Source organism: Pinus tabuliformis, chromosome 6 (genome assembly GCF_031772625.1).
Source record: "Pinus tabuliformis cultivar Carrire ecotype Pingquan chromosome 6, CPIR1, whole genome shotgun sequence".
In the NCBI taxonomy this organism is placed as follows: domain Eukaryota; kingdom Viridiplantae; phylum Streptophyta; class Pinopsida; order Pinales; family Pinaceae; genus Pinus; species Pinus tabuliformis.
In genome coordinates this window covers 932,291,168-932,306,292 of record NC_142292.1, presented here as the reverse complement: position 1 = coordinate 932,306,292, position 15,125 = coordinate 932,291,168, and the positions used below count along the sequence as shown (strand labels likewise).

The following is a 15,125-nucleotide window of genomic DNA, read 5'->3' as shown; positions in this document are numbered from 1 at the left end:
AAGAGGGCAGAAGCCAGAACTGTCGGGAACAACCGGAACTGCCGGGAACTGCTGGAACTGCCGGGAAAGCTAACGTAGAGAGCAGAAGCCGGAACTGCGGGGAACAACTAGAATTGCCTGGAATAGCCGGAACTGCCGGGAAAGCTGACGCAGAGGGCAGAAGCTGGAACTGTTGAGAAAGCTGACGCAGAGGGCAGAAGCCGGAACTGTCCGGAACTGCCGAGAAAGCTGACGCAAAGGGCAGAAGAGGCTAACACAGTCCTTAGAGGCTGACGCTAGGGTTTTTCGTGGGGCAGATTGGAGGTGAGGAGCTGCCGGAGTGTTTATCCGGTGTTTCAGCCGGAGCATCTGTCTCCGAAGGAGAGGTACTACTGCCAAGATTTTTCTCTGTTGGGTGAGCTTGATTTGGCACCCAAATTGTATTCTGAAATTGCTTAATAAATCAAACCCTCAAATAGCTACATCGATTTTCTCGCATTGGGTTTTTCTGGGGACATTAGTCCAAAAATAACAGTGTCATTTGTGTGCTTATTTTTGTTTCCTTCAGTTGATGATCTGTGATGTGTTGAGCATGTACTTGTGTTTATTTTCAGTATTTACATGGTAAATAACTTGTTAATTAATCAGAACAAGTAGGAAGGAATAAATCAGAAAGTACATGGAGTGTTTGTAACTGTTAGACTTAGAAACTTCAACACACCGTGACTTTCTGAAGCCTACTCCCTCCAATTTGCTTGATGACTCCCCTGCAACAAAAATAAATCACATTACACTTCTTGGGAAATTGCAATTTTCAAATTCGACTACCACCATGACTTTCTAAAGCCTACTCCCTCCAATTTGCTTGACGACCCCCCTATAACAAAACAAATCGCCTTCAATGCCATGCATCTCACAGGCTTCCCATCAACACATTTAGCTTCACCAAATGTAACGTTTGGTCCACTTTGAGATAATAATATGTCAGGTTTTATAAAAAATCATATCCGGCGACTTTGAATAAGATTTTTACAGACTTTATAATATTTAGGCTCTTAGTAGACTGCGGTCACCAAATTCAACTTGAAGCATTAAACGTTGGGCCCTTTCAGGAAAATAAAATTAATTTTTCTCTCTGCCTTTTGACTTCTCAAATTTGTCGAATAATCAATAATTATCATACAATTTGTTCATGGAACAACAATTTGTCGAGCATTTTGTCTGACATGCAATCATTTGTTGATTCAATAACACATGTAAAAATAATAAACCCTCAAACTTGGCCTTCCAAGATAACCCACCACTGAGCCAAAATCAAATCTCCGATACCACTGTAATGTCCCAAATGAAGAAAATTTGGAACATACACTTAACATAAAACTATCATGCATTTAACAGAAGATTCCCGTGTAAAAATTAAACAAATAGAGCACTGCAATCCATAACACAATGAACAAGAAGATTCTCAATTTAATTATATTAGATAAGCTGGCGTTTTACATGCTGATACAACCCATATAGCTAAGATAGTTGAGATAGAGCTGGTCTCAAATAGATCTACAATATTGCCACAATCGGCCTCCAAAACAAACTGAAAGACAATAAACTGCAACCTGTGAACTCTGAATGGATCCACCAAGGGAAGAGATGGATGCTCGCCCACTCTCACTGAATCAGTCGAGGGTTTCCGTCCTTGGGCTACTGCTGAATTAGAGAACCACGTTCTCAAACCTCTCCAAAAGAAAGAAAACTCAACTCCAAGATGTCTCCAAATGACCTTCTCCTCCTCTTTTATAGATCTCATGGATAGATCTCCAAGCCTCTAGAAACATCTTATTTTATTATTATTCTAGAAGCTCCTCCATTGAGTTTATCTAGTGACCTTTTAATTTTATTTTATTTCACTTAAGTCACTTTTGGCCCTTTTTCTCCAATTGATTATTTTTCCTTAATTAAATGACTAATTAAAGTCATTTTGAACTATGGAAAATGGCAAATTGCCCACCATACTCTCTTCGGCCACTGGAAGTCTCTTCTCAACATCCCATCCTGTAACTCTTCTCGTTTTGGTTCCAACGAGCTATTACACCGAGGTGTTCCATCAATTAATCTCCCGGGAATGCCACCTCGAGCATAATTAATTAAGTTATGCCCAATAATAACACTGTTTTTTGAAAGTTGTTGGAATGAAACGGAACAAAAGGCAAACTGTGTTGATGATGGAATATGCCAAGCAAATGTCACGAAACCCCATAAAAACTCAAAACTCCATCGGGACCCTTGATGACATAAACTTGCTCCACTAAGCTGACCATCCCCTACCCTGGAAATCCTCCCTGGCTATACTATGAAGAAGAACAAAAATGGGGACATGACATAAGTCTCCATTTGTTGCTCTTGGCCAAGCATTTGCCCTTCAGGGATCCCCTGCTAGTTTGAGTGCTAACAGGACTTAGCTGAGATGTATGTTCAAATCCCTGATGTGGCCAACATGAGTCATAGATTCATACCACATCTGAGACTAGGTGGAAATGCTGATGGCCTTCATGGTCCATGGGTGAGATGTATCTTGTGAATGAGGCTAGGTGCAAGTCTTTGAACGTCACATCTAGGGTGAAAGTGGAGCCCACTCTTTTAATGAAGGTCCATTTACTGAAAAAACTATATTCTGGTGGATTTGTCATGCTTTTAATTTAGTCACCTGCCTTGTTTTTAATTCTATTTTAGTCGAATTAGGGAATTCAAAAAATATTGAAGCACACAGGTTAACTAGTATTGTAATAATGTCCAATCCTCTAGAGGAGTCCTACACATTACATGCCATTAGTCAACAGCACAACTTGGATACAAAACAATATTAACTCGTTTGAAAATTATGACAATTTTCAGGTTACGTATTTTTGTTGTTTTGCTTCATTATTATAAGTTCCTAATAGCTGAAATAGAACCAATATTCAGGTGAACAAATCATCATTCATGCCATTTTGAATTTTGTTTTAACTTTGATACTTTGACAGAATGAGATTTTGAGGAAAAAAATATCTTTTGTCTTTTATCGTTTATTTTGATTTTGATACTTGTAACTTGATCTAAAGTCAGTGATCATCTGATTCATCATTCAGGTTTTGCGCATTGAATACTAATCTTTATAATCCAAATTATTGTGCAGGTGGGGAAGATTAGAGACAGTTCGTGAACAGTTAAATGTGTTACTGAACGATTTGAAGATACTGTTGCTTGATAAAGTCTATTTGACCAATGTTCTAGGTAATTTCATATTAATGCTTTGATCTTTACTATAAGATCCATGAAATTGCAGTCACTGCATGGAACACATTTTCCTTGTGTTGCTTCCAGTCTTCTTGGTTTGGTACATGTCAAAGTCATGCTGGGGGGATAGTGGGAGTGATACATTTTAAAGTCATGCTGGGAGAATAATGACAGCATGAAACTAATGAAATAGCTTTTGGAAACTAAAATAGTCTTCAATTTCAACATCCAAAAGGAGCTGTGAACACTGAGCACTAATTACTATTCTCCTATGGTAGTTTCAATGAAGCTTAAAAATGATATGTAAAGTATGTCAATGAGGTGGGGGACAACAACTGTGCATATTGCTTCTAATTATATTATAAACATAGTAATAATAAAAGTACAATTAATAATAATATAATTAATTTTACTGAAATGTCAAAGGGCATCTACCTCTTCACCTCATGACCAGAGGTAGTGAACAGTTCCTGTTTATTACTAGATTACAGGATATTTCTGGAAATAAAATATATTGATTGATAGAATGAGTAAGAATGATGATGGTACAATAAGCCTCATGATGGTCTACTTATAAGCATTGAATGGTCACTGGGTGAAAAGGTACTTTGATCTTTGTTTAAAATTAATAATGTTGTTATTATGTTTGTAACATTGCCACCCTCTTAAGGATAATGCTATCCTCAAAGCATAGTAAATAGGAATCTCTCTAGTTGAGTACGTTTTTGTGGTGGAATAAAGTTTATTTGTTTTTAGGGGTTTGACTTTGTCCTTGCTTTGAGTGTGGTTCCTCTGTATTGTTTGCGTCATAGTCTAAAGTCTTTTGACTTGATTGTTTAACATAAAAGATTTATGGTTCATGGGGATATATTTTCCTTGATTTTGTTGTTGTATGTTTGATTGTGTTTCTTGCCCCTTTATCATTAATTGTAATGGATTCTTTTTGAGAGTGGAATTTTCAACACTATATAAGTTGTGTCAACCTTCTCAATTAAATTCTATAAGTTGCTCTTCAAAGTTGGTGGTATAATTTCCTCACTGCATCAAAAATTTTGTACCTAACACCATGTCCATCTCCTTGAGTGGTAGAGTGTACAATCTTGTTTGCAATTCCAGTTCTTGTATTTGAATGGAGACTTTATGACATCTTCCTACTTCTTTGACCTTTTGTCCATTAGTAACCATAATGGTGAGGTCCTCAGTGGGGTATACGAACACGTTAAATTGTTTAGCAACAACATTGTCTATACAATTATGAGTACTTCCAGGATCTAAGAGTTTTGTTACATTCCTATCTTTTATGACTCCCTTAAGCTTCAGGGTCTTAGCTTGCAGTTTCCCTATTATGGTTGCCAATGGATCTGTAGGTTTGCTTTCTTCTTTTCTTGGACATTGGATTTTATCCTTTCTCAGATGCAGTGGAATGTATTTTGCAGTTGGTTGTTGTATTTGGTCTTTTGGAGTAATATTTTCTCTTTGAAGTTCATTTTCTTAATTTCTATTTTGTTGGGCACATGAGATTGAAGGTAGTGACGCTTTTTGTGATGTTTCATTATAGTCAGTTTCTGATTTGTATTGTATGGTGATTTCATTATCTTAGTTTTTTGGACTTCTATTTGCTTCATATCTGCTATTCTATTGCAACATAATGACATCTCTTCAGATCTATGCACTGGGGTCCAATTTTTTTCACACTTAGCAATTGTTTTCCTTCCATTTTGCCTTCTCTGAGTGGTGATTTTTAGTAGTGTTGTAATCACTCTTGCACTGTAATTGGTTGTCTTCTTTGAAAATCCCAAAGCTACCTGATGTTGAGTATTGAATTTCCTTTCAATTATCTTTTCCGTGCTTCTCGCTTTAGCCAATTTCTAGGTCTTGATAGTCTTAGCTTGTTGCAAATAATGGGTTTTAGTCCTGAAATATACAATTTTAGAATTCGATCTTTTGTAAGGTTTGGGAATTTTGTAACTAGGACTTTCCATTCATGGGTATATTCATTAACTATTCCTGTTTGCTGTAAATGAGTGAACCTAGTAAAGGTGTCAAATTTTTATTGTGATGCAATATTTTTAGAAGATCTTCTGTGAACATTTGCCAAGTAATAGATAAACCACTTGTTTTCTTTGACCACCAGCTGAATCAATCATAGGCATCATCCTCTGATTATAGGGAAGCTATTGATATTTTTTTTGTTTGATAGCAAGTGGGTTCATAGCGAAAATCTCTTCCATTTTATTAACACACATGATCGCTGTTTATTCGTCTAGTCCATTGTAGTTAGGTATATCAATATTCTACAAATCCATGTTATCTTGATATCTCTGGTAACTAGAGCTAAACAAATTTGGACTTGGTGGTGGTCTTTGATGGGCTAAAAGTTGTGCAAGTAACAAATCTACCCTTTTGATTAGTTGGTCAATTCTTTTGTCATGATCATTAAGTATCCTTGATGTTTCATCTGTCATTATTTCTCATTTCTAATAGGGTTTGCTATCGTTTCGAAGACCTTCTGTGAACATTTTCCAAGTAATAGATAAACCACTTGTTTTCTTTGACCACCAGCTGAATCAATCATAAGCATCACCCTCTGATTATAGGGAAGCTATTGATATTTTTTGTTGTTTGTTAGCAAGTGGGTTCATAGCGAAAATCCCTTCCATTTTATTAACACACGTGATTGCTGTTTATTCGTCTAGTCCATTGTATTTAGGTATATCAATTTTGATTTTATTTCTAGAAATCCATGTTATCTTGATATCTCTTGTAACCAGAGCTAAACAAATTTGGACTTGGTGGTGGTCTTTGATGGGCTAAAAGTTGTGCAAGTAACGAATCTACCCTTTTGATTAGTTGGTCAATTCTGTTGTCATGATCATTAAGTATCCTTGATGTTTCATCTTTGTCATTATTTCTCATTTTTAATAGGGTTTGCCATTGTTTCGAAGACTCCTCTATTAACCTGCCAATTTTCTCATCATTTTTAATTAATTTATTGATTTTATCCTTTAATTCTTGTTGTTCTTTTCATCGCTCTTTTTGTTGTTAGATTTTGTAGCATTGGACAAGTGTTCTAGTGCCGACTTTGGTCAGAGAGGTTAAGAAACACAAGATCTCCGGAACCCAGAAAAAGTTTCGAGAGAAAACACCCAAAGACAACTCAATTAAATTAATTGATCAATAATTAAAAAAGTGCCTAAGTCTAACATAAGGAAATTAATTAATTAAAGGGAATTAATTGAATAAAGTGAGAATGCTCTAGAAACTCACATAGATTGAGTTTGAGATGATCTTAGCCATTGATGGGGATCTAATCATGGTCGTAGGTTCACCAACGAGAGATTATAAGAGTAGGATGATGGGTTGGAGATACACACACTAGTAGAGCGAATTCCTTGGTAGATCAAGCTACCCAATTGCAGAGATCGAGCAATGTTTATTTGGGGTAGCATCAAATGTGCTCTAGCCACGAAATTTGGTGGAAAGGTTGGGGCACATGAGATCTCCAATACCCAGAAAGGGTTTGGGCAGATTCTAAACAGATCAGGAGATATTAAAATAATTAATATTTTGAATGGAGTCCCTAAGTCTAAACTTAGGGAAAATAAAATATTAATGTGTATTAATATGAATTTGTGTTAGAATGGTCCAAAAGACATGGGTCAAGCCAGATCTAATCTTAGTTGTTGATTAGGGATTTAATCTCGACCGTTGATATGTCAACATAAAAAGTATAAGAGGAGGCTTGAGGGGCACTGAGGGAGACCAGTCAGTTCAATTTCTGGAGTAGGGTTTGCTGAGAAATTGAACCAGTGGTCTGATCCAAAATGGATTTTGGATAGACTCCTAAGTCTAAGTGTTCCTCACAGAGGAAAAATGAAAGTCCAAGGACATTCCTGGAATTAGCCCCATTGCAGAGATCGTCTCATTCTGAATCTACTACAACTTGAATGGGCAAAAATGGACTTAGGATGCAAAAGTTATGGCAGAAAGAGGATGCCCTTGCTTATTGGGAAAGAGAGGCAAATCTTCAAAAAAAATGGCCTAAAAGGCTTTATGAAGAAAATCGAATCGGAGGAGGTCTAAGGCGGACTTAAGTGGAAAGGGGAAGCACCCCTGATCGTCGATCCCTCGACATATCGGGTCGGAGGTGGGCATAGGCATATAATATGAGCAAAAGACCTGGGCCGATGCGACACTGCGATCGCTAATCGATGGATCGGCATCGGCAAGGGCATGGAACGTAAGGAAAGTACCGGGCCGATGCAATATCGCGATCACCGATATTGGCAAAGCGCAATCGGCGATGCCATATGGAAAGACCCCGGGCCCATGCGATACGCGATATCGATCAATCACATCGCAATATTGCGTCAGAGTCATACGACAGAGCAGGGCCACACATATATATGCGCTGATGCAATGCGGCCGGACCCGAAAGGGTTATGGATTCCGCTGCATAGGTATTTAAAGTCCACCATAAAGCCCTTCGTTGGATTTTCAAAGGTTTTAATGTATTTTTCAAATACAAAGGGAAAACCACGGAACGGGCATTTGCGACATGCGATAGCGATTTAAAAGGTAGACCTGATGGAATATAAGGCGGGATTCTATAATTTTTGAAATCCGGAAATTTGAATTTTTCTGTGTATTAACGTTTTTCAATGTAAAAACCGAAATACAAAGGAACGATGCTCGAAGCGATATTACGGACCTGAAGGGGAATTCTAAGCCCGATTGCATAGATTTTGAGTTCCATAAAGGCGGATTTTAGGCGGGCCTCAAGCGGTAAATGGTTTTGGGCTTGCTCTGCCCGATCCCATAGACTGGTCGACACGTGGCTAGTGGAGGAGAGAGGAAAACCGCCTTTTCGGGCAGGTAACCTCCGTACTCCTAAGCCGCCCGAAATTGCATGATGACTGTTGTATCGGAGAACACCCAGATCGACGGTGGAGATCATGACAGCAGCCAAAGGCGGACCCGATATGGTTATAAAGCGGATTTAAGGGATTTTCAAGTCTGATAAAAGGTGTTTATGCAGATTTTTCAGCGTTTTCAGTGTATGAGAAATGATATCTTTGGGATTTCAATGCACCAGTGGCCTTTTTCGTTGCAAAACAGGTGGCCACCATACCTTGGGACGTTAGCAATGATCATTAAACGCTCCAGAAGGAAGATGAAGGGACAGCGACCGGGATCCAGAGAGCCTGAGAGTTGAAACAAATAGACAAGCGCTGATAGGCTTAAAAGCCGTTCAATGACAGAGACAGAGGGGTTGCTGAGTCTGAGAGCATGATTGAGAGGCATAAGCAGGCAACACAGAGAGCTGAAGGGGCGAGAAAGCTTGAGAGTGCGATTGATAGGCAGCAAAGCTGCAGAAAGGTCGCTGGAAGGTTGTCGAGGATCGCTTGGAGGTCAAGCGGATCATAGAGGCACACAAAGGCCGAGAGAGAGAGCTCAAGATAGCCAGAGACAGAAAGCTGAGAGCTTTAGAGCCAGGGGCTAAAATGGGGTCTAAACCCATTGTTTCTGTGTAAAACAGTGGAGTTGAGCCATGAGCTTGTAAAAAAAAAAGACTTTGCCATAATCCTAGAGAGCTTAGTCGAGTTGACTAGAGCTCAAGGAGATGTAGCTCAAGGGTTTTGGGTGAACTCCAAATTAATATTGTTGTTCTGTGTGTGTTTTATTGCTGCATTGTATCTGCTGTTTTTAATTGCTGCTATTTGCTTTATATCAGTTTAAGCAAATTAATTTACAACACCTGAACAATTTAAAACAAACATAAGCATACACTTATATTGTCAAGCACACATTTAATTCCACATTGGTTAATTAATAAGACTTGGTAATATTTAAAGCTTTGGAAGTGGGAGAGGTTCTTGTAAGTTAGACAAGAAGCCTAAGTGCCCCATTTTCAGATCATGGTCTGGAGAGTAGTCAGGAGGCAGCAAGTACGGACAGAGAGATGGGAGATCAGCGCAGAAGAGGTAAATGTAGAGCCAGAGGAAGCCACGTAGAGGCAACAGAGACTGTGCAGAGTCAGAAGGGCCTGTGTCATCCACGCAGAGGCTGCAAGAGTGACATAGAAGCCCAGAGAGGCTGTGCAGAGCCTCAGTAGGCTGACACAAAGGGTTTCAAGCTGACACAAAGGGTTTCAGGCTGTAGCAGAGGTTAGTAGGGCCTACGCTGGGTTTAGGAAAGTGTTGGAAGTTTGTCTATTGTGGGTAAGCCAGTTTGGCACCCAGTTTTACAAGAAAATTGTTGAATAATAAAATCCTCCCTTGCTGCACTGGTTTTCCCACATTGGGTTTTTCCGGGGACATTAGTCCAAAATATCTGTGTCAATGTGTGCATATTTTTGTTTTTGTATTACGATGTGATATTTGCAACAATATTTATTTTAATGTTTGTTGAAGTAATTTCATGAATAACTTATGATGAAATAAGTAGGAAAAGTAAATCAGTTGCTACAGTGATAGAATGTTCACATGGTATCAGAGAAAGTAATCAGATACAGAAAGGGAAAATTAGTTATGGGTTGAGACCACGATGTAGAGGCATCCACCTGAAGGGAGTCACGCAGACTTTCAAAAGATTGCATAAGAGAGAGAGATTTTGATTTCTCTATGTTGGCTTCTAGGTTGGAAGAAGAAGTGGCGTGAATTACTAGTGTTGCATCATCAGAAGTATGGTATATAGACCAATGTTGCACGAAGCGGGGACGCTGAAGCGTCATTTTCCAAAAATCTAGGAAGCGAAGCGTCTGCTATATATATATATTTATATTTTTTTGCATTTATACTCAAAACAAACATCCCAAATACCAAATTAGTTGTAGAAGACATGAAAACTTGCATATTTTTGCATAAATCAAGATAGATATAACATCCATTGTACATTAATGATTAATTATTCGAGCATCAACCGTTTAGATGCATCAACCATCTAGAATCTAGATTCTTCTCTTCTTGTCCAGCCTTTGCCTCTACCTCGATTGTCTAGGGATATTAATCAACATTGCCCAATTTTGATCAAACTACCTAATTCAAGACTTAAAATATGGTAGAAAAAGCTTAACATGCTTGATCGATGATCTTGACTTGATTGAAAGGTAATTTTTTGCTAAGGGCGTGCCTCGTGACAAAGGAGTTCAACAATTAACACCACCAACACTAGGGTACATATAGGGCTTGGTGCTCTTGATTAAATGCTAATTGCATACCTTCATACTTGATATAATCTAATGAAATGCCACAATCCCATTGATCCTGAATTCTTGAAAACTGTTAAGTCTGCTGAATTTTCAATAGGATATGAAATTCTATTTTTTCCATATGAAGTCCAATGAGGCTGGAACCTCTCTCAAACATCCTGAGTCATTTCATGGTAATGTTAAAAATTTAAGTAAAAGGATGAAAATGAAAAATAAAGGAGAATGTCACTTTTACTTTAAGAATTTAACATTACCATGAGGGAGCATCTGCTATATTGATATTTTTTTATATTTCTTTTGCCTTCATTCCTCACCCTAACCCAAGGTGGACCCACACCCAACAAGCAAACTCACCTAAAATTAAAAAAAAATTGAAAAAAAAAAACGATTTTCTAAACGCTTTTCCGGAATTGTATGGAAGCGTACGCTTCGCCCTCCAAAGCGCCACACTTCGTACTGTCGAAGCGCCGTACGAAGCACGCTTCGATGATTCGGAAGCGCGCTTTCGAGCCACGCTTCGGAAAATTCCAGGAAGCGGCAAAATTAGGCGGAAGCGCGCTTCCGCTGAAGCTTCCTAGATGCTTCCACATGGGACGCGCTTCCGGGCTTGGAACCGGGGGGGGGGCTCTTCGTGCAACATTGATATAGATAGTGGAGCCTCATGGCATATGACAGGAATCACAGAGTGTTTCTCAGAATATTGAGAAGAGAAGATGAACTTTCAGATCACCACGGGGAACAAGGCAAAGTGTACTCCATTAGGAAAGGGTACCATAGTTTTTTAGACAGAATCAAAAGAGTGGTTCTGTGCCACAAACATCCTGCATGTGCCAGGATTGGGGATGAACTTACTTTCCGTGTCACAACTACATGGCAAGGGCTATGACGTCTACTTCATCAAGGAAAAGGTATACGCCAAACACTCGAGCTGGAAAAAGAAAGTGCAGATCGGGATCAAAGGTAATCGGTTGTACAAATTACAACTAGAATCTCCAATGGCACTAATAGGCAGTCATGGGGACAAAGACTTGAACGAACTATGGCACAGAAGGATGGGTCACTTGCACCATGGAGCTCTGAGAATTCTTAGGAGCACTGTAACAGGAGTTACAGGTTTGAGTACGGAACGAGATGATGTATGCAGGGGATGCACTCTAGGAAAGTATGCCAAGGCGACATTTCCTAGGAGCAACCACAGGGCCAAGAGTGTACTAGGATTCATACACTCGGATATCTGCAGACCTATGTCCATCAAAGCTCTTAGCGGTGCTGAGTATTTCCTTACTTTCATTGATGACCACTCGAGGAAAACTTGGATCTATTTTTTGAAAACCGAGGATGAGGTTTTCTGTTGATTCAGAGAGTTCAAGGCTCTAGTGGAGCATCTGACAGGTAAGAAAATAAAAGTCTTGTGCTTAGATAATGGTGGAGAATATGTCGATAAGGACTTCATTGATTTTTGCGTTAAGGAGGGCATCGGAAGGGAGTGGACAACTCCCTACAATCCAGAGTAGAATGGGGTGGAAGAAAGGAAAAACATGACCATTGTAGAAGCAGCTAGGGCCATGTTGTATGTAACGACCCATCTAAACTAATTAACTAATATAAAGTTCTAAACTTTATATTAAAACTGATATGATAAACTTCATATTAAAAATAAATATGAGTTAAACTTTAAAATAAATATGAATTAAACTTTATAATAAAAATAAAATTTAAAACCTTATATAAAAGGTGACACATAAACCAAACCTGGTGATATAAACAAAGTACATGTATAAACAAAATAGATCATATGGATAAATATCTGAGAGTCTGAAATGCATGTGAAGGCGTGGCGGGAGGAGGAAGAGCGGTGGCTGCAGGCGGGAGGGCGGCCACCGCCAAGCCCACAATTATAAAACCACAGAGCTGAGCCGGGCACGGGGGGGGGGGGGGAGAATGCAGGAAAAGGAGGAGGAGAAAATCAAGAGAGAATGGAGGGCAAACCAGAGGAAGACAATTGACCATTGGAAGAGCTTTAGGCATTCTGAGGTTTTGGGCACGGGGGACAGTGAGCTCCTATGAGAAGCTTACTAGATTGAGCAACCAGGCTCTGCTCAGTTTGGCTGGGTGGAATTGGTCTCCCGATAATTGGAGTAGAGTAGTGGCAGCATCATCAACTACACCAGATCAGATAGCAGTCCAGGTAGGTACCTGCTTTTAATTTTCTTTACTGTTACTGTCTATCAGTTTTTGGTCTTTACATGTGATAAATTCCTTATTGCTTTCTTTACTTCTGTTCTCGGCCCTTACACTTGGTATCAGAGCCCAGTTTCGAACCCTGGAGACCTTACAGGCCCTAGAAGTAATTAACGCTGTAACTTTGCATAAACATCCACCGAATAAATTTACGTTGCAGCTAGATTAGCTCCATATTGGAAATTTGCTCATTTTCCTTGTCTGAAGATGATCTATAAATGGTCATTGAAATTTGAGCGCTCTGTCTCAGTTACCTTTAAACCAGCCTGACAGTAGAATAGATTGGTAGAGTAGGCATCAGTCTAGAATGCAATTATCAGAATAAGGAAGCTTTAGTATTATATAAAATAAAAGGGAAAGATGTTAAATGTAAATTAGCTGGATGAGAGAACCCATTCATATCATTATCGTATTAGCTGTGAGGTCATCACGATCATGACTCTTTGCACCGTTAAGAATGATCCTGTCCAGGGCGAAGCGATATCCTCTTGAACCATGTAGCTGATAGCATCGTGGAATGGAGCTTGAACTTGAATCCATTTCTTAGGAACAACCCCTGTTCCTAGAAAACATAATATATCAACGCATTCTGCATCCTCAATGAGACAAATTTGAGTATCGTCAACAAATGTTGATCCGAATCTACGCAACTTTTTTAACATCTATTTAAATATGAATAAAAATAGTTTCTTTACAGTAACAAAATAACAATTTTATCAATGAGAAATATGTGAGGTTAAAATTTATAATCTAAAACAATTGCAGAAAAACTTGACTGCAACAAATTATTTTTTTTCAACAGAGCATAAGCACATGCTGCCCGCGAAAGAATGACGTATATGCACCAAATATTCCTATGAATTTCGAGAAATTTGACTCTCCAAGCCTGTGTTCAAAATAGGTTTCAGGATCGCAGCTATCTCAGAAATATATCAAATTCACACGGATTGGATGACACGTAAGGGCCAGACGGTATCAACCTGTGGGAGGAAAGCCGGGAGGCACGTAGATCTCCCTTTTCTATCTAACCCGTGGCCATGGAATAAATCTCCGTTGACGAATGGCAATAAATTATATCGCTAATATATATTATAAACTATATATTCGAACTGGAGCCTTTAAAACATAATCATAAATATTTAAATTCATTTAAAATATACTTTGTCCAGCGTTTCAGAAGCCATGGGTTGTATACAAAAAGGGTTCACGGTTGTTTGATTTATAAACATAAAATAAACAAATAAATAAATAAATGGGTGGGTACTATAAAGTACCGCTTTTCAATTCTTTAGTCATATCCCCGTGCTGTTAATCGAACCCGTGACATCAAACACAACATTAATATTATTAACCACGAGATCACAAATAAGCTAAGTCCCGTTCTTGTGGTTTAATGGTAAACACATTGCGTTGGTAATGAGCAGGATCTGTTATGTTGACACTTTAAATAACACCGTAAGAGTTAAATACAAATATATATATATATATATATATATATATATATATATGATTGAAATAAAATCACTTTTATATCATGCTATGACGGCATAAGGAAGAACTCAATTTTCTGGTTCTGGATGCCCAGGTGGCATTGGCAGACGTGGAAAACAAAAATGTCCTTTAAAATTTCTACTTATATATTTACATTAATTACTGGAAAATTGTCTTGCGAATTGACGCATAGTGCCTGTAGTTCCGCTTGTGGGTCTCTACGTCGCTTGGATCTTGAATGTGTTATCTTAAAATTGCAATAGATAAAATCTATATATAATAAAGTAGAAATGAGTAACGCATAAAATATATATATATATATAAAGGTAAGTGAACAGAAAGAAATATAATAAGATTGAAGGAAAGAAAAAGATACAAAATAAGAGTGAACCAAAGGCAAATATATATATATATATATATATATATATATATATATATATATATATATATATATATATATATATATATATATATAATAAAGAGCATAATGGAGGAATAAAGAATATAATAAAGTAATGTAAAAAAAATAAAAAAAATAAATAAATAATTTATCACATATAATTCACCAGAATTTTAGCATCGTTCTAGCCTTTTTCATCTTTTGATAAGGGCTCCAGTTGACTGATTTCATTCAGCTGAAAGATCTCAAAAGTTCATCATTCAAATTGTGTTTTTAGAGGATCTTCTCTTCTGAACAGTGAGCAGAATTGATCATCAAGTCATTTTTGTTTAGAGGCAGGGATCCGTGGCGCAATGGTAGCGCAACCTTCTGATATAGGTCTAGTGAATGCTCTTTCCAAATAAACTTGCATACTTCAAAAGCATATCTTGATAATCCTCAACTTCATTTGACCATGTATCTGACACATTTATCACATGAAGATTTTGTTTCAACCCTTTATAGGTGATTCCTTTTCAAAGTTATGCATGTATG

The 15,125-nt window shown here is 38.1% G+C and overlaps 1 protein-coding gene across 2 annotated transcripts in view; it reads left to right on the top strand.

Annotated features, from left to right (window-relative positions):
• The window catches only part of LOC149261988 (putative sphingolipid transporter spinster homolog 2), a 486,467-nt gene that overhangs the window by 278,913 nt on the left and 192,429 nt on the right, over positions 1–15,125 (top strand). For both annotated transcript variants that reach the window (XM_089423163.1, XM_089423158.1), the window contains exon 10: positions 3,149–3,246. In XM_089423163.1, coding sequence (XP_089279289.1) covers positions 3,149–3,246 — 98 coding nt within the window. The remainder of the gene's footprint in view (positions 1–3,148; positions 3,247–15,125) is intronic.